Source organism: Nymphalis io, chromosome 12, assembly GCF_905147045.1.
Source record: "Nymphalis io chromosome 12, ilAglIoxx1.1, whole genome shotgun sequence".
In the NCBI taxonomy this organism is placed as follows: Eukaryota; Metazoa; Arthropoda; class Insecta; order Lepidoptera; family Nymphalidae; genus Nymphalis; species Nymphalis io.
The window spans coordinates 112,199-131,849 of NC_065899.1; the positions used below are offsets into that span (position 1 = coordinate 112,199).

The 19,651-nt window shown below is 36.3% G+C and overlaps 3 protein-coding genes across 4 annotated transcripts; 2 read left to right on the forward strand and 1 right to left on the reverse strand.

Moving 5' to 3' along the window:
* The first annotated feature begins 838 nt into the window (after positions 1-838).
* LOC126772292 (zinc finger C4H2 domain-containing protein) lies at positions 839-4,681 on the forward strand. 2 transcript variants are annotated; one of them, XM_050492583.1, is made up of 5 exons: positions 839-996; positions 1,355-1,526; positions 2,460-2,638; positions 2,748-2,912; positions 3,700-4,681. In XM_050492583.1, exons 1-5 carry the CDS (start codon positions 938-940, stop codon positions 3,824-3,826), a joined length of 702 nt encoding a protein of 233 aa, XP_050348540.1. In that variant the 5' UTR covers positions 839-937; the 3' UTR covers positions 3,827-4,681. The 2 variants fall into 2 exon arrangements, with proteins under 2 accessions (XP_050348540.1, XP_050348541.1); XM_050492584.1 differs by having other exon boundaries at positions 2,748-2,873.
* Positions 4,682-8,072: 3,391 nt separating this feature from the next.
* LOC126772297 (cathepsin L) lies at positions 8,073-13,292 on the reverse strand. Its single transcript, XM_050492589.1, has 7 exons — positions 13,090-13,292; positions 12,603-12,707; positions 12,211-12,413; positions 10,443-10,605; positions 9,236-9,441; positions 8,967-9,165; positions 8,073-8,439 (listed from the first exon to the last, which is right to left on the reverse strand). The coding sequence occupies exons 2-7, from the start codon at positions 12,696-12,698 to the stop codon at positions 8,278-8,280; spliced, it is 1,029 nt and encodes a 342-aa protein (XP_050348546.1). The 5' UTR covers positions 12,699-12,707; positions 13,090-13,292; the 3' UTR covers positions 8,073-8,277.
* Positions 13,293-14,862: 1,570 nt separating this feature from the next.
* On the forward strand, positions 14,863-17,542 carry LOC126772534 (probable ATP-dependent RNA helicase DDX10). Its single transcript, XM_050492931.1, has 3 exons — positions 14,863-15,025; positions 15,106-17,261; positions 17,343-17,542. The coding sequence occupies exons 1-3, from the start codon at positions 14,903-14,905 to the stop codon at positions 17,488-17,490; spliced, it is 2,427 nt and encodes an 808-aa protein (XP_050348888.1). The 5' UTR covers positions 14,863-14,902; the 3' UTR covers positions 17,491-17,542.
* The last annotated feature ends 2,109 nt before the right edge of the window (positions 17,543-19,651 follow it).

The window sequence follows — 19,651 nt, forward strand, 5'->3', positions numbered from 1 at the left end:
AGAAATTACAATAATAAAAATATTCCGAAGCCTAATAGTAACAATAATCTATAATGGCAACTTATTGTTTACGCAAGTTTAAAATGTTACAGGTGTATTATTAATTGCTTAAGTATTACCATAAGCTGTATGCATTGTATTCTTCACCTCTTAGCTGAATGTGCAATCAATTATTTTGTTAAATATGTAAATATAAACATTTAAAGCGTAACCTCAACCAACAAACATATTACTTGAAGTTTAAAGGTTTACATCGAAATGTTGATATTTGAGAATGAAACATAGATCAAAGTTTATGACATACTTATACAAAGTAATAAGTAAACCTACTTAAAACTTTTACTTGTCTTGTAAAGCGCACTTTTCATGTTTCAGATAAAAATTTGAAAAATGTAGATATATACAAAATTATACGGTCATTAGGAATAAAATTTCAGGTCCAAATACGTAGGTATTATGGGAATATCAAGATTTTTTATAAGGATGAGTATCCTCATCACTAATCACATAATATCACTCGCACGCTAATCAAAGAATTAGAAAATTGAACTTGAAGGAGTGACCCATATTACACCACCGTGTATGCTGAGACACATTCCAGTACCTAAAACGATATTTTTAGGTGCTTATGTTTTTGTAAGATTTTGAAATAAAACATGAAGAAATAATGTATGTTCTTTTAAATTCTTTACGATAATTTACATGGTATTTTTCATATTATGTAATTTGTGTCTGAAACATCATAATTTTATAATCTCAACAGCAATAGTCAATATTTTTTAATCTGAAAACACTGTTCTCAGTTTTCTGATTTTCTTAATAATCTGTATTCTGAACTGTAATCTTATTTCAAGTGTGTGTTTTTAGTATATAACGTTTTGTGTTTTTCATTTAATTTTCTCAGTGAAGAAAATTTTTTCTTTTATGCACCCAGAAAATGACCGCAGAGAACGAAAGGGAAATATATCACAAATTAGAAGCAATGAAAGAGATCAGGTGAGTACAAACCTACTACTTTGATACCCTACGATTTTGATAGAATGGCTTTTGCACCTGTAGGCTCGATCAATAAACACTTGACACCCCATTATTTTTATTTTATTTTAAAGGTGAGTAAGATCTTAAATGTATTTCATTAAAGGTCGCATCGCATAAAATTTAATTGGATGATTGCTGCAGTGTTCGTAAGCAGTCCATTTTATAACGCAGTTTGTTTGAGATTTATTGGAAATATTTAAAAATTGTAGACCTATTTCAATACTTCTATAAATGTTCATTTTGTATATTACAAATTACAATTCTCTTATTTTGTGTTAAAAATTATCGTTGAGTAATTAAATTTTCATCATTGCAGAAACAAAACAATTACTTTAGAGCGTTTGAAGCGCAGCATTTTAAATGAAGTTCGTAGTGGTGACCAGGAAGGGCGCTGCCTCGCTCAATACAAAAGAGAAATGGAGTTGCTGCAACAAGAGAAGATGAGCCACGTTGAAGAACTGAGACAAATTCATGCTGACATAAATGCTGTAAGTAGTTTTTAATTTTATTTTGTTACTATTCAAATATAGCTTATGTATAACTCTATACTGGTACTCTCTTGCATGCTCAAGTTTGCCATTCTCGTATTAGCCATTAAGATAATGCACATAAATGATAAGCACTGAATTACAGCAACATTATAACTGTAAAGTTAATGTACCAGTTATAATAGAATGTAGTACAAAAATAGCATAGTACTGTAAACACCAGCTGTGGTGTAGTGATGTTTGTTTTGTTAGCTCCAAGAACAATTGTAACTACTCGCATTGTTTATATTATCTTTGGAGCTCTCACTGAGTGCAAACTGCTTTATTATTTATCATTACTTTTTAAATACTTTTCTTATGTTTTAACACAGGATTAGTATTTAACACCTATTTAATAAATATGTGTTTTGTTTTTTACATATAAATTAAAATACCATGTGATTAAATGTTGGTGTCTTCAAATCCAAAGTAAACAGGTTTCTTATAGGTAAGCGTGCTACATCTTAGACCGTGTCGATGCCTAACATCAGGCAAGTCAACGGTCAAACGCTGGCCTATTAATTACAAAAAAAAAAGATTAACTTTATATATATTGTTTATATTGCTATAGTTATATGAAATGTACATTTTTAAGACTGGTAGAAGTGTTATGTCTTATCTTTAACAAAAAATATTATAATATTATTGATATAAATGCATCAGCACATTCACATAATCTATAATTAATTTTATAAATGCAAAAGTAACTCTGGCTGTCTGTTTGTTACATTTTTACGGCTAAACCACAACCAATTTTGATATGAAGCAAACTTAAATTCCAAGGAAGGACATTAGAAGTCAACTCTTCAAGTGAAAAAAATACAATGTTTAACTTTTTTCAGTTTAAGTGTTATGATTACGACTCATTTACATATTAGGAATAACACTTTTCAGATGGAGACAGTCATAAAGCAGACAGAGGAGAGCATGTCTCGCAAGCTGTCAAATGCATCTCGACTGCACGAGGACTATCGGCCGCTAAAGACCGAGGTGGATCTGCTCCGGCGACAATGCCTCGGCCTGGACCGGCTACCCGACCTGCACGAGGAGGAGGGCAGCCCGATAACGCCCGAGTGAGTTCTCAGAGAGAAGGACTCCGATTATTCAATGTATATTCTTCGACGGAGACCTCTCCCGAAAGATACCCATATGTCTCGGTGCGCTAATGGCCGACCCTTGCAGCCGCTTCCCGGCGCCGGCGGCGCGCGCGGGCGGCGCGGGCGGCGCGGGCGGCGCGGGCGCGCTCGCGGCGGCCGCCTTCCTGGCGCCGGCGCCGCGCAAGCCGCCGCCGCCGCCGCCCGCGTTCAGGTCTGCTCTCGACCGAGATTTCCTTACCGTCTCGCTGAGGTTCGATCGTGTTTCTTATGTTGCGACCCGCCTCCCGCCCCGCCCCTCCGGATCCCGGCCCCTTCGCCCCGCTCGCTACATTTTTTTTGCTTTTTATTGTTTGTTTCATTTGTGATTGATCGCAGATTGTGAACTCGAACTACGTTCCGTTCGTGCCCGACGGCCTTATCTATTGCAACTATTATGTTGTAATAGAGAATACATGATATGAAATCGATTTCGTGTCTTCTCGAGATAATTTATGATCTGGAAAGAATCTAATTTGTGAACGATCACTTAGGAACCACAAGAAGGATAAATGAGTAGGATGGCAATACTTATTGAGCTTTCGTTTTTTTCTGATGACAAGCAAATAATGTGACTAATGCGTTGACTGTCACCCTCACGAAATAATGTTTGCGAATTTTATATAGCCTATTTTATGATAGACCCTTATAAAATATATTAATAATTGTTATGACAGTTTTGACCATTTTATGAAATAATTTATCGGTAGTAACAATTGTAACAATCTCACTGTGTCAATCTCTATCTCGTTACCTTTCTAATTCAGAGACTTCAGACCTCTCTGAGAGGACACGAAATCTTCATCCACCTCTTTTATTTTATGAAATATTCAAATGCAAATTAAAACATATTTCGATCGTTTTTCTGTTAAATTAATTTTAATTTATACTCTATAGTACTTATTCTGAATATACAACACGCTTGAAATGAGATGAATCAGAGTCACCATTCTCTTGCTCTGTCACTCTTTGAGTCTGTCCCATAGCCATGCCACTTGCAGACAGCAGCCGCCGCCGATGAAGTCGTGCCTGTCGTGTCACCAGCAGATCCACCGCAACGCGCCCATCTGCCCGCTCTGCAAGGCTAAGAGTCGCTCCCGGAACCCCAAGAAGCCCAAGAAGAAATAGTCCAGCCCCACTAGCTGGCGCTCTCTCCTCGTACATCCCACCTCGTGTTATTGGATACCTGGTTATTAAGAAACAGGTCCTTTATCGTTTAATAAGCTCACTCTTAGTGATCTGAGCTTTAAATATGATTTAATTATTTATTTTTCTAATTTTCTACCTATAAATGTACACGATGACCCTTCACCAGCACTTCTTAATATTTGAATATAATTATATAATGGATGTTGTTACGTTGAGTGATTATATTTTAAGCTTAATATTAGTACATAGATCTTGATGGTTGTAAATATAAGTATTATATATTTATTAGTCGGTGTTTCGTCTAGTGTAAGAACGAGCTACGCCGTCGTAATGGAGGTGTTTAAAATAGATTGTGCCAAATGGAACTGTAAATATTAACTTAGGTGTAGTTGTTTATTGTTAACTATAGGAAGGTTGTACTTAAGAAATTAATGTTGTACAATGTGCCGAGTCATTGCTGCTAAGTATGTACTTTAAGAGATCGGATAATATCTGGAGTGATACGAACACGCTCAATGACCGAATATGAATTAAAACTTAAATAAATCATTTAAAGGCCTGATTTTTCAGTTGTTCTACAATTTTCCACTGGTGATTGAAAAATCGTCTAAAGTTGTGTCAATGTTTAGGAGATATGGAGAAGTCTTGTGGCAGGCGGTCCTTAGTTTTATAAAATTGTATTGTATATATAACTATCTAAATTATATTTCTATAATGTTTGTGATAGATGTACATGTGTTATTGTCGGCGGGTCAGTCACGTGTCCCCTGTAAATAACCTCATACTGTCGCTGTGAATATCATTTGTTTTTACAATATACAATTATCGTGTCAATGACTTTTTTATTATATTTCTAGTGTATTTATAAGTCTGCTGACGTTGTCGACTCGAGGTTCCGGTAAAAGAGGGTCAGTTAAAGTGATTAGGATTCTGTTAATAAATTTTCTACGCAGCCCCAAGGATGTAAGGAATGATTTGAAGAATGAGCGAGCCAGTGTAACTACACGCACAACGGACATGACATCTTCGTTTCCGTGATGTAATGAATATTTAATACTTCTTACATCGCCAATGTCAATAGGCGATGATGACCACTTAACATCAGGTGGCCCAGCTGCCCGTCCGCCTACCTATCACATAAAAAAAACTCAAATCCTTGTGATATAATTATATTATTACAATAATGAAATAGTTAAACATTTTCTATAAATGGTATGAATGATTTGAGGTATTATTAAAATGACGAGCCGGTTGGCGTGGTTGGTAGATACTTGCCTTTCACGCCGAAGGTTGTGGGTTTGATTCCCACCCAGGACAGACATTTGTATGCATGAATATGTCTATTTGATTTGATATCCTGAGTCTGGGTGTAATTATCTATATAAGTATGTATTTACAAAAGTGTAGTAGTATATGTTGTATATCAGTTGTCTGGTTTCCATAGTACAAGTTCTGCTTAGTTTGGGATCAGATGGCCGTGTGTGAATAATGTCCCAGGATATAATTATTATAATTATAATAGAAGTTGAGTTCCGTATCCGTAGATATGCATTTTTAACACTCGGGCACATCACCGGTATTATTATCTAAATGAAATGTTAGTGAATTTTAATTTTTATTAAGACATATTAAGCGATACTTTGTGACAATAAATAAAATGGGAGTTATCGCTCATCCTTAACCTTTATATAAACACAAATATCACTCTGGTTTATTTATATAAGATACGTTGTAGCGGACTTTTATAGGCAAACGTACACAACGTTTTCTCGTGTTTTATCATTTAGGAAGCGACATTTTTCTATGTTGATATAAAAAGTTACGAGTGTATATAAAAATATACAACATAAACATACTCTACACATAGCCTACGTCTGTCCTGAATGCTAACACTAATGTATCATGTGAAAGTTAAATCTCTAAACATTCCTTAGTCGTATCTACTACAATTTGTTGGATCTAGGTCAGACAAAAGCGTCACGTGACTGACCCACGGGTCACGGGCTACGCCAACTGTTATCACTGCCTCGGCTTGTCGACTGTCCCGCCTCTTTCTTCAGCTACATGACATTAATAACAGAGAATATCAACATACTAAATCAATTTTTTTATGCACACGAGTCCATCACAAAGAATTACATTCGTGTGTATTTATACCTATTTACGTACTTTATTTACTTATTTTAAAGTATATTTTGATGACTTATAAGTAAATAACGGCTGTTTTAACATTAACATAATGAACAATCTATAATTACTCATCGAATGTGTTGAACAATCAATTTTATTGTGTCGCAGTTCAAACTGCTAACAAAGTAAACATAAAAGTAGGTGACGAAGGTCAGTAACCCTACAATAGCTTGCAAGAGAACACTTCATATAATGTATTTATTTAAATTATTTTGTTTGATCCGTTTCGCCCAAAACTCCATATTGCGATCACAATTTCTTATTTGTGAAATATCAAGTGTAGCCGGCGGTTAATATGGTATTTATACAGGTATTAAGTAGGCACCTCTGCTTAAAACCAATATCGAAGCAAACGTGAGCACTTTTAACAAAATACATGTATTTTAACATTATTTATATCACTTGGATTTCTAGGAATAACATTATTTTATCATAATCACGCTGGCACACATTTTAGAAAGAGTTCAGACGCAAGACCAACGGTTTTACGTGCTTTCCGAGGCACGTTAGTGCCCACACTTCCAACTTCGGGCTGCTATTGAGAATTTTCGTTAGAAAAACCCAATAACTTTTTATTGGCCCGATCTGGGATTTGAACCCAGGACATCCGGGTCTGCCACTAGACCAACGAGGCAGTCAACAGTAGGTAGGTAACCTACTTGCATACCAAAATGTCGACTCCGTACGTTATCAACATTAAACATGAGTTTCATATTGATTAAAGTTCAGGTCAATTACGAATCGATTAGGTCCAGTCAATTAATTTCCTACAATCATAAAAATATTTTTTTTACACATTTTGCTTTCTTATTTTTATCTGTATCTGCCTAGTTAATTTATTTTTTAATTTGTAGACTACTACGACTACTGTAAAGCGTGGCTTACGGCTGATTAACTGGTCGATTACATCGATCGCTTGTAACATTCATTGCTCTCATTAGTAGCTTACTGCTTATCGTTAGTATTGTTGTGTTCCGGTTCGAAGGGTGAGTGAGTCAGTGTAACTACATGCACAAAGGACATCACATGTTAATTCCCAGGTTTGGTGGGGCATTGGCGACGTAATGTATGGCTAATATTTCTTACAGCGCCAATGTCTAGGCGTTGATGAAGACTTACCTACATCACGTGACTCATTTGCCAGTCTGCCTACCTATTTTCAATAAAAATTAAAAACGAACATTGAATAAAACTGCTGAGTATCTTTTACCAGTTCTTTTCGGGCCTTGTGGTAAATTTAACAAATTAATAAGAATTTTGTTTCCATACAAGTTAAAAAAGACGTTAGCTTTATTTTATTCGTGTGCGGTAGATAAATTTATTTGTAATGGGTGTGACACTACAATACTGATTTTCTTGCTACTTAGCGGAATTGTTGGTTTTAATTTTATATCTATTTTGTTATTTACCTTGAAATCTTTACCAAAGTGTTCCAACTATTAACGCCTCGTAGCTAGCGCATGTGGCTGCAGCCCCTAAGCTCGAGCTTTCAATTACTGGATCAGACCGATTACAATTTTGGACATTTTCAGTACCAATAACTCTGCTACTTGACTAGTCTTTAATAGAGGCTGTTTCTCATTACTCAAATCACTCATTATTTTTTCGTCGATCGAGTAAGTTTTTTTTTGAATTTCCCTTTGCCAATCACAGGAGGAATAAGACAAATAAACAACTTCGACTTTGGATTAATGCGATATCATTAGATGAGATCTTGATGATTAATGATATTTACTTTGGATTCATACAAATGTCAATTTCAAATATTGACGGTTGTTACATATTAGGGAGTAAAATTAAATTGGATGTGAGTAGTGTCGTGGAATAGTATTGTATATATAAATAAATATATTTTATCAAGACCTGCTCCTGGTGCAAAATATTTGGAGTAGGTACACACACACAGGTATTTATGACGCAACTCGTCGGTTCCAAGTAACACCAGCGCTCAAGCTAACCGAGGAATGTTTGAGACTTGCGTACTCACTACTACTGCTTAGTGCGTCACGAAATTGAAGGGAAATGAAACACGTAGTTTTTATAAAATATTTATTATCTATTTTTTATTCTATATCACATGAATTAATGACAAAATAAAACCTTTATTGAATATTTTTTTACTTAAAAGTATTATCATCTTAACGCTAGGAATGTGAGAAGGTTACAGATGTTCACGTCATGGATATTAAAACGCCTAAACAGCGTGAGAGCGGCGGCGGCGGCGGCGGCGGCGGCGGCGCTCACACGAGCGGGTAGGAGGCGGCCGACGCGATGCCGCAGTGGTTGTTGCGGTTGCGCGCCATCTTGATGTAGCCGAGCTCGCCCCACGAGCGTCCCCACGAGTTCTTCACGAGCCAGTAGTCGCCGCCGTCCTCGTCTGTACCATAGCCCACCACCAGCACCTGCGGCCGGACGACGGAGCGACATTACATCGATAACTAGTACGATTTTGTTTAGTACACATGATGAAACGTATGCGTCGAAAATTCTATAAAATAGGTTAGGTTTTCGAAAGGGACAATGTGCGGCATCTAAATTAAATAAACAAAGGGGTCAATTTCGACTCCTAGGGTTCCTAAGTAACCCACGACCCAATAATGATTGTGATAATAAATAATTTCAGTTGAACACATCGATAAAACTGTATGAACGCAGTAACAGCGTATGGTGCGTGTTAACAACGGTCGACACGTGACGCGCGCCAAGCAGCTGCAACATTAGCACCACTCATCATGAACTATTATTATTATTCGATGTGTTGACTTCGGGCGCTATTTTCATAGAAATAATTTATCAACCCAAGTATACGTCGTTGTGATACGCCATAATATTATAACGAAATCGTTACGTTCGTGTATCCCTTTTTTAACAACAATCGTTATTAGTCGACGTAAATAAATAAAACTATAATGACGGAGGTCAGACTCACCCCGTGATCGAGGTTGCTGGAGGAGCAGTTCTCGTCGTAGTAGACTCCGGTGGCGTAGAGCTGGAAGGACTCCTGGCTAGCGTCGATGGCGACGGAGACGGGCCCCACGGTGGCCACGGCCTGCTTCAGTTTCTCCTCGTCACCCTCCGGCACGTCCACGAAGCCCACGTCGTCCGCGCCCACGTTCTTGGGGTTGTACCTGCGACAAGCGCCGTTAGTGGCTGCTCTGGTGGGGGACGGCGCCCCGAGGGCCCCCCGCTCGCGCGTACCTGCACTTGTCGTCGACGGCCTCGTAGGGGTAGCTCTTCTCCGTGTCGATGCCTCCGTTGTCGCGGATGTACTTGAAGGCGTTGTCCATGAGGCCGCCGTTGCAGCCGTTGTTCCCGTACGCGGCCGAGCAGTCGATCAGGTTCTGCTCCGACAGCGACACGAGGAAGCCGCTCTTGCGGAAGTGCTGCGCTTCCAGCGCGCCCGTCTGCGGTGGCGGTTAAGTTACACTAGGACTGGGTCGAGGTCGGGTCGATGAACGCCGACAGACATTATTACTTTATTGTGTTTGTTATTTTATAAAAAGAAATCGTCAGGATATGCGCGTATCAAAAAACGATCATTGAACATAATATACGTTCCCCCCTCTCCCATCGTCGGTGCAGCATTGTTGTCAACATGTCAATCGTGTACAATAATTTCCCTTCACGATTAAGACAAATAATAAATAAAATATTGTTTTTAATAATATAATTATGAAGTGAACATAACAATTTAGTGTTTGAGTATTCATTTAAAAAAAAAACCATTAGTCAAATTTGGTTTGCATGAGACAGTTGTGTGTGTGTGTATTTGTATGGCTTCGTCCCATAACCACGAGATACTAATAATCTCATTAGAAAACCCCCACTAAATAATCTTTAACAATATGTCGATGGAAGTCCACAACTATTTGTGCTACAATTGGGAAACCCTACTAGAGTCGGATCCAATTTCCTTAAAATATTTCGATGATGTTATAATCGCAGATGGCGTTTGAAACACAAATATTAAGTTTGTTAAGTGAGCGATGAGTCACCTCGCGCGGTGAATAATACAACACCGCATGCGAACAGGCTCGCTCGCCCGCCCCTCGTGACTAACGCAAATAATATTATAGCAGATAATAATAAATAATAATATCCTGGGACATTATTCACACACGGCCATCTGATCCCAAACTAAGCAGAGCTCGTACTATGGAAACAACTGATACACAACATATACTACTTTTCTTTTGTAAATACATAATTATATAGATAATTACACCCAGACTCAGGACAAACAGACATGTTCATGCATACAAATGTCTGTCCTGGGTGGGAATCGAACCCACAACTTTCGGCGTGAAAGGCATCTACCCACCACGCCAATCGGCCCGTCAAAGATGACAACTGGATTATGGAAATGTACAGCGAGTCGTCGTGTAAGGCGGGGCTAGACACTCACGGTGCTGAAGGACCAGCAGGAGCCGCACTTGCCCTGGTCCTTGACGTCGGTGACGGCGCCGGCCGAGCGCCAGTCCACCTGCGCGGGCGGCGCCACGTTGGCGGGCGACAGGAACGTGGCGCCGCGCCACTCGCGCCCCTTGCTGAACAGCGCCTTGTTGTGTCTGTCGGCAGCCCGGACTGGTTTCGCTTACACTCGACTTAAACTAATGTTCTATTTTCCAAAGTATTCATTTCTTTTTCATCTTTATATAATTGCTATTATAGGGATTTATTATAATGGAAGGGAAATTACATTTTCATAATTTGCAACGTGTCCTATAAGTATGCAAACGGAATGATGAATTACCGCCAAATATAAGAACGTAGAATGAACGAATTTCGCGATACTTATAACATTCGAGATAAAGCGATTGTTTTAAAGTTTACGGTCCATTGTTTTAAATTCTCGATAACATTTGCTCGTCCGAATACTGTTATATAAAATGAATAATCTAAGACCGGACAACATTATTGCGCAATTAATTGTTGTAATCACATACATAAGTTCATAAACATAAGGAAAAATATAAACAATTATCAAAGGAAAAACTCATTAGCTACAAGTAGGTAGGTAACATAAACTTGCAAATCACGTAGTAACATCACACGATGACACTTGTAAGGATTTTCTGCTTTAACAGAAAACAGGCGATATGACGTCAAGTCATTGTATATTTTTATTTTCGACGAGTAAATCAAACGCCAAGAGAAATGTACCAATGACGGGAGAATGTGCATTTCTTCGAACTCGCGGACGAAAAGATCTCGAACCAGTTCATGTCGAGCAGCCATTGACCTTAAGTTCGTCACTACGTACTTGCTGCGGAGTAAAGTTTTTGCAAACTCGTTTGTTACAAAATATATTACAAAGTGCATGCGCATGTATTTAAACTGGATTTAAATAAACACCCGACATCAACGCTTAGGAAAATTTAAAATTTACATAATAAATAGGAAATAATAGGAAGTCCTAAGTTTATTACGAATATTAATTAATTAATAAATGTGTAATTTTCTATAGGATTATCTCAGTATTTATTAGGTAATCATAGGTAGGTAGGTATAGGGTCTACGCGAATGTCCCTATAATGTTAAATACAATAAACTTGTAATAATAATACAAACGAACAGGAAATCATCAAACACTGGAATAAATTCGCTTACTCACGACCTAACTAAAACATTGTCTCTCAATAACAAAATAAGGTCACGACGAGGAAAAATTAAAACACATGTATGTTATGGAACACAAAGGAGTTCCTTAGGACGGGTTATCGCGTCCAAGTATTAACCCCGAATCTGTTTATTTATTTTTCGATAAGACGCAAACACAAACAAACGCGACGCGAACGTCCTGTAAAGCAAATGTAAACACGAGCGCGAGAGGCCGATCGGCCGTACGGCGGTCACGTGACATCGTGGCGTGTCGTACGAGCTGCGAGTTACGACGCAGAAGCGGAATCCAAACAACAAAGCGTTTGTTTGAGGTCACTGGAACTTCGCGAGCCGATTTACATTATTTATCATAGATAAAGATGTTTCATTACTTCTCTGAGATAAGAATTATGACCATTAAACTTCATAATTACATAAGTATGTTTTAAGTATCGATATAAACTCAGTTTTTATTGTTTTGATCGAGTGTGACGTAACACTTGTAAGTTAAGTGTGCATCGTTACATCGCGGTGGGGGCGGATACGCGGGTAGCCGTGTGGCGTGTACTCACTTGGCGGTTCGGTTGAACCCGTTCATGGTGTGCACGAACTCATGGTGCAGCATGTCCGCGTACTTGTTGGTGCCGAGGCGGTACGTCACCTGGCCGCGCTCGAAACGCTGGTTGTGCTTCGCCACCTTATGCTTGTTCTCGGCGTAGATCTTCATACGAAACCGTTCTTCGGTCTCGCTTTCATAAGATTTCTTGTGTTCGAGCTAATGACGCAAACAATCACTTCTTTACATTTGAAACTAAACTACGTTCGTTGTATAAAATTTTCATTCAAAAAACTAATAACTACAATTGTAAAATCCTATTCCACGTTCCAAGTCGAGAGATGGTGACCACAGCGTACATTGAAACTCAATACTGAAGTAATATTCTTGATATGTGATTTTGCTTACCTTGAAGGCGTTCCATTCCTCGCGGACGAGGTCGAAGAAGCTGACGGCACCGACCGCCGCCACCGCCACCACGAACAACACGGCCAGGCTCTTCATTGTCTTTATCTACATTCAAAATTACATAATTGTCATAAAAAGTGAGTCTCCAAAAATGGGAAAAGTATTTGTTTAACAATAAGTTTTAAAATGTTATATCTATTTGAGCTAAATAGTAAAGTACCACTACATAAAAATTAATAAACTATGGCGGTAGACGCTGTGGTAATTTGTTTCAAATTAAAACTTAGTGGGTAATATGAAAACTTAATTTATTATAACAGTACTGCATCCTTGTTAGCTGATATCAATTTCTAAATTAATCAATCATAGCAAAAATAATTATTGAAACTATACACTACGCATACATAACAACATCATTCAATACAAAGAAAGTAGGTGTTATATGATTTATAAATATTAAAAAATATAATTCATTGATTTGTCTTACCTTAATTTTTATATGTGAGTAATATAATCAGTTGGCGTAATTAATGCAAAGAAATACGAACAGATAACAGCAGCAAAACACGCTTAAAAACTTAAGTGTTGTCTTCAAATAATAGCGATTGAAAATATGCAAGTCAGACGTGAATTCTGCTTGACTACGCCAGCTAAATTAATTTATAAACAGCTTACTTCCTCGCTTACTTGATTTTTATATCAAATAACATTCAACTTCGATCTTACATTCATACGTCAAAGGAGCGAAATAGAGAATGAAAATATATGTCACAGATCTATTAAATATTTAAACTACAGATTAATAAAGTTTTTCAATTATTATTTAATAATTTATACAAATCAATATTTTATATATAACTATATATTTGTTCATTTTTATTGTATTAAAATTAAACATTTAAAAATATTTAATCTGATCTAAATAAATCGTAATCACATTTCTTTTTTGGTAAATGTTATCAATAACAGGCTCAATAAAAGCCTCAAGGCTATAATGATAAAATTATACCTACAAAAAAAATCCTATGTAAACCTAATAAATCAAAATACTAATAATAATCATCAACGCTATAAATATTTGCGTGCTTAAACTTTTTTACGAAGAAACGAAAAAAGCCTTTGCTTCGTTTAAAACGACTGACAAATATAAACACGAATAATACTTTCGTTGTATCGTTGCAAAAGAAGGTTTTATGTAAATTGTATTTTTATTTAGCATAATATAGTTTAGCGTGTAGGCTATTTTGAGATACTGAGGCATATAATATTGAGAGACGGATCCAGGTATGAGGCTAGCCAATACTGAAAGACCGAAGGAATAACATATATTTATTTACAACACGTCACAATTGTTTGAGTACCCTGTACTGACTGATTGATCAATGCATTACAATATTCGAATAAGAAATTGTTATGATTTCGTCATGCCAAATATGGAGTACAACTAAAAAGGCGATGTGCTAACGGCACATAGCATCCCCCTTTGAGAAAAAAAATTAACTATTTTCTAAAAATAAATAAAAACCAGTAACAAACATTCAATAACTACAACAAAAATTTATGTATAACACTATGAACTAGAAACAAAAGCAACCAAGGTACTCGAAAAAATCTTAAAAACAACTAAAATCTTTAAACAAAGAAATTATAAAAAAGCAAAAAAAGTATATAATATGATCCTTTTTTATGTGTGTAACATCAAAATATGTTTATAAATTACAATTAATTATATTTAAAAAAATTACTAAATATTTCGATCTATCTATATGCAAATCTCACAACAGGTCTAACTATACGACCAGATCTCGTTGTCATAGGCTTATTGTTTTTATTAGCTTCTACCTTATTTGGAATTCGATCGATGCTATCTTCGCTGGTAATTAGAAACGCCGGCTTGAGGCGATCGACGCTTACTATTTTTTCGATACCATTAATCACTATCTTGAAATGTTTCGCTGATTTACTTAAAACTTTAAACGGTCCAGAATAGGGTGACGTAAGTGGCTTCGAAACTCTATCACATCGGACAAAAACGTGTGTACACTCACTTAATTCTGGATGTACAAACATACCGTTTTGTCTTAAATCTCGTTTCGGTAGCGATGCAATTTGTCTGATCCTATAGCGCAAGTTTTGCAAAAACGTTTCATTTTCAGTGATTTCCAGCTTTGTATAGTATAATAGTAACAACACCATTGTAAAGATATTTATAGCAATTATATGATAGCAACATTAAAATAAATTGTCAATGCTATGTCAATTGTACATGTGGAAAGAGAGTTTGTTATTGTCTTTAAAATATGACCAAAGAAGGAGTAAAAAACAATATGAATAAAAAAAAGCATCGGCTTTTTAAACCTAAAAAGAAAAAGAGTGTGGAAGAAGATGCAGCTATTCAATATTTACAGGCACAGTATGACAAGGTATGGTTTTTATATGTACGTCTCAAAATTAAAGATTTTATTTGATTCGATATTTTGTGATATTAAAATTTCAATTTCAGATTGTTCCGGTGGAAATAAAGTTATTTAAGGATTTCCCTTTGTCACAAAAGACTTTAAAAGGTCTTAATGAAAACAATTTTTTTACTCCAACAGACATACAGAGGCAAGCTATAGGTTATGCTTTGCAGGGTAAGGATATATTAGGGGCTGCTAAGACGGGCTCAGGAAAGACACTAGCTTTTTTGATACCCATATTAGAAATATTATTCTGTAAAAAATGGACTAGAATGGATGGTGTTGGAGCACTAGTTATATCACCAACTAGGGAATTAGCTTATCAGATATATGAAACTCTTAGGAAAGTAGGACACCTTCATGATTTTTCTGCTGGCTTAATAATTGGTGGTCAAAATCTTAAATTTGAGAGGAAGAGAATGGATCAGATGAATATTCTCATATGTACACCTGGACGTCTTTTGCAACATATGGATGAGAATCCTCTATTTGATTGCAGTCATCTCCAGATTCTGGTGCTAGATGAAGCTGACCGATGCCTTGACATGGGCTTCGAAGCAACAATGAATGCTATAATAGAAAATTTGCCTCCAAAGAGGCAAACACTACTATTTTCGGCTACGCAAACAAAATCTGTCAAAGATTTAGCTCGACTGAGTTTGTCTTTTCCTACATATGTAGCACCTCATGAACAGGCTGCTACTGTTACTCCAGAGTCTCTGCAACAGAGCTACATTGTTTGTGAAATTGATGAGAAGGTAGGAATTCTGTGGTCTTTCATCAGAAACCATCTTAAACAAAAAGTATTAGTATTTATGGCTACTTGTAAACAAGTGAAGTATACTTATGACTTATTTTGTAAATTAAGACCTGGAGTTAGTCTTCTTGCTTTGTATGGTACACTACATCAAGAGAAAAGAGAAAGAATCTATCAAGAATTCTGCAGAAAGTCAAATGTAATACTATTTGCTACAGATTTAGCCTCCAGAGGGTTAGACTTTCCTAGGGTGAACTGGGTTATACAGTATGATTGTCCAGAAAATGTGGATACTTATATACATAGAGCCGGTCGTACTGCTCGGGGGGTGCTTGGAAAAGGTGAAGGATTGTTGATGTTATTGCCGCATGAGGAAGCAATCATTGAAGATCTGAATAAAAATAAAATTCCTATAAATAAAATATCTGTTGACCCGTCAAAGGTAATGTCACCTCAAAGAAAAATAGAAAGTCTGCTTTCAGATAACACTGATCTTAAACAAACAGCACAAAGAGCATTTGTCAGTTATTTAAAATCTGTTTATTTGATGAAGAATAAAGACATCTTTAATATTCACTCAATAGACACAGATGCCTATGCTAGATCACTAGGTCTAATAGTTCCACCGAGAATAAGATTTCTGCAGAAATATAATAAAACTGCAATAGCAACACATGTACCGGATGCCAAAAATACAGATGATGCTATTGAAAAATTAAAAGCAAAAGCTTCAAATGATGACGGATCTGATCAGAGTGAGTCTGAAAATACTAATGAACTGGTTACGGAAGTAACCAAAAAATCTAAAACAAAGAAAGAGATTCCTAAATTTGATTTTCACAATGACAATGAAGATAGCGATGAAGACAGTTTCCTTCAAGTAAAAAAGAAAAATGTGCATGTAGACTTACCTACAGTTCCAATTGATGATAACAGAGAGTTAAAAAAGAATACCAAGCCTTTGACTAAAGCTGCAGTTGCTAAGAAAATACTTAAAAAAAAAATAAAAGTCAACACTTTGGTGAAGTTTACAGAAGACGGTGAAGCAATAGAAGATGATAAAAAAGATGTTAAGTCTGATTTGGCTAAACAATTTGTTAATGAAAATGTGGGTGGTATAGATATTGAGAAAGCTAAAGAAGTTTTGCGAGAAGAAGATAAATTTGATAAAATGAGATTCAGAGAAAAAGTGAAAGCAAAACATAAGGAACAAAAACGGAAACTGAAAAATAAAAAAGATGACGAAGGAGAGAAAGATGACTTTGGATCACAATCTGAGTCAGACGGACCTGATTTGTCATGGCTTCCAGATCCTGACAAAGTTTATGGAGTAAAAGATGGTGAGAATAGTCATAATGAAGAAACAAACTCTTTAAATAATACTTCAGAAATTTACAGTTCTTCTGAAAGTGAGATATCTGAAAGGAATGAAATATATCACAGGTTAGAATTTCAAAAGTTAGTACATGAATTATTGTTTAATAAAAAGTGTATGGCATCATAGATTTTTGTTGATTTTTTCAGACCAACTAAGAGAAAGCTGCTAGAGAGTAAGGGCATTCCACAAGAAAGTATAATTCCTCGGAAAGTGAAGAAGATTGAAGATGTGTCAGCATCATTGTCAGTGCAAGAGGCTGAGGCGCTAGCAATGCGATTGTTGCAGTCCAAATAATCTTTACAATAAAATCGTTCTTGTATAGTTCTTGTTATTTAAGTAAATAAACAATAAAGTAAATTCAATTGTTTTTTTTTTAAATACTATTGTAAGATGTGACTTGTTGTTATTTATAACAAATACAATGTGATTGTATTTATTATAAATAATTTTGATGACAGGTTAAAATATTAAAAGCTTAAATTCACCCTAATTATGCTATACAGGGTTACAGGGTAATATGTCACGATCCTTTTAAAGGGTTATAGTTCAGGACAATAGCTATCAAATGACCCCCAAAATGCTTATGCAAAAGTGTATCGTTTTCGAGTTATTAATTTTTTAATATTTTTTTTATTTAAAGGATGTTTAAGATTCTAAAATTCAATAAAAAAAAAATCAACGTATTTTCCCTATTTTTTTTTGTATTTCTTGCTAGGGTACATCCTAGTTAATAATAACCAGTTATAAAACAAAAACAATCTTCAAGCATTTTTAAATTACAGATCCAAAACTGTACAACTTTTCGATGTTTAATTTTGATTCTTTAAGTTACTCGCAATTTTTTTGTAAAAATCACTATGGCTCTTATCGTGTGGATCATTTTAAAAACATCTGCGTTTCCTTAGCTATCCATCGGTACATAAAAAGTACAGTAACAATCATAAACTCAGGAGAAAATTAGATAACAAAGAGACCAGGTAGGAAATTCTAAGAAATGCTATTGTTAAGAAATTAAATCTGGATCAAAGACAAAAGGACCTCAATGCAAAGTAGTTAAAGATTATTTTTAATAGGGGTAATAGGTAAAAAAGGAGAGATAAACCAGAGCTGTCATTGCAATTTTGAATTTAAATCAAAAACAATATACTTAATCTTTTTAGTTACTCCATACTTTCGAAATTACACTGTTTATTATTCATAATTCGTGTTCAAAATGAGATCCCCTATTTCGTATACAAATACGCATTCTTTTTCTTAATTCACTTTTTACTACAACACTACTCAAGCTATGTCGAATAGAATTTGCAGCATTCATTATTCTTGTTTTGAGTTCTTCAATTGTTTGTACTGGTGAAACAACATAAACCAGGCTTTTCATATGCCCCCAGACATAATAGTCCATCGGAGTCAAATCTAGACTTCTCGCTGGCCATGGGATTGGTCCTCCTCTGCCAATCCATCTATTACGATAATTGCTGTCTAGCCACTGTCTTACGGACATTCGAAAGTGTGCGGGGCAACCATCATGCTGGAATATCATTCTCTGCCTAAGTTTCAGCGAAACATTTTCGAGTAACTCATGCAGGATTTCTCTAAGCAAGCTTTCATAACTTTCACCATTTAAGTTATCAGGTAGGAAATGTGGCCAATAAGATTATCATTGATAATCCCCATCCAGACGTTTACCGAGAAACGTCTTTGGGAACCGCTTAATCGCTTTTTGTGAGGGTTTCCCTGTTCTTTTTGAGACCAATATCGAATATTGTGGTAGTTAGTAATACCATCTTTGTCAAACTTTGACTCGTCTGTCCATAAAATTTTTCTCAAAAAATTGGGATTTTCTGCATCACAGTGTAGCATAAATCGGCAAAAATCTAAACGTCTTGCAGGATCTCCTTCTTCAATCACGTGTACGGGTGTGTAATGATAGGGATACAATCCAGCCGCGTGGACAGTAAACCAGACTCTCCATTGAGATACGCCCAGTCGGTTTGCCACAATATTGGTGGAAACTGTAGGGTCCTCTCGAAAATGACGAATAATTACATCTTCTTCATCTGGAGAACGGACACGAGGGCGTCCGGAATCAGATTGTCTCCTTTGCACGCGACCAGTTTCTCTAATTCGACGATACACACCAATAAAGACACTATTGTCAGGTGTCCGGCGATCCGGAAATCGACGATTATACTCACGACGAGCAGCTGCGGCGTCACCGTTACAATATCCATAGCAAAGGAATTGATAATAGTATTCCACAAACAGCTCTGGTTTATCTCTCCTTTTTTACCTATTACCCCTATTAAAAATAATCTTTAACTACTTTGCATTGAGGTCCTTTTGTCTTTGATCCAGATTTAATTTCTTAACAATAGCATTTCTTAGAATTTCCTACCTGGAGTTTATGATTGTTACTGTACTTTTTATGTACCGATGGATAGCTAAGGAAACGCAG

Coding starts and splice junctions, on each gene's coding strand:
- LOC126772292 (XM_050492583.1), top strand. CDS start 938: ATGACCGCAGAGAACGAAAGGGAAATATATCACAAATTAGAAGCAATG. Junction 997..1,354: donor GAAGCAATGAAAGAGATCAG/GTGAGTACAAAC, acceptor TCATCATTGCAG/AAACAAAACAATTACTTTAG. Junction 1,527..2,459: donor TTCATGCTGACATAAATGCT/GTAAGTAGTTTT, acceptor AACACTTTTCAG/ATGGAGACAGTCATAAAGCA.
- LOC126772297 (XM_050492589.1), bottom strand. CDS start 12,698: ATGAAGAGCCTGGCCGTGTTGTTCGTGGTGGCGGTGGCGGCGGTCGGT. Junction 9,442..10,442: donor CCTGCTGGTCCTTCAGCACC/GTGAGTGTCTAG, acceptor CCGCCACCGCAG/ACGGGCGCGCTGGAAGCGCA. Junction 8,440..8,966: donor CCAGCAACCTCGATCACGGG/GTGAGTCTGACC, acceptor GTCCGGCCGCAG/GTGCTGGTGGTGGGCTATGG.
- LOC126772534 (XM_050492931.1), top strand. CDS start 14,903: ATGACCAAAGAAGGAGTAAAAAACAATATGAATAAAAAAAAGCATCGG. Junction 15,026..15,105: donor TACAGGCACAGTATGACAAG/GTATGGTTTTTA, acceptor TTTCAATTTCAG/ATTGTTCCGGTGGAAATAAA. Junction 17,262..17,342: donor AGGAATGAAATATATCACAG/GTTAGAATTTCA, acceptor TGATTTTTTCAG/ACCAACTAAGAGAAAGCTGC.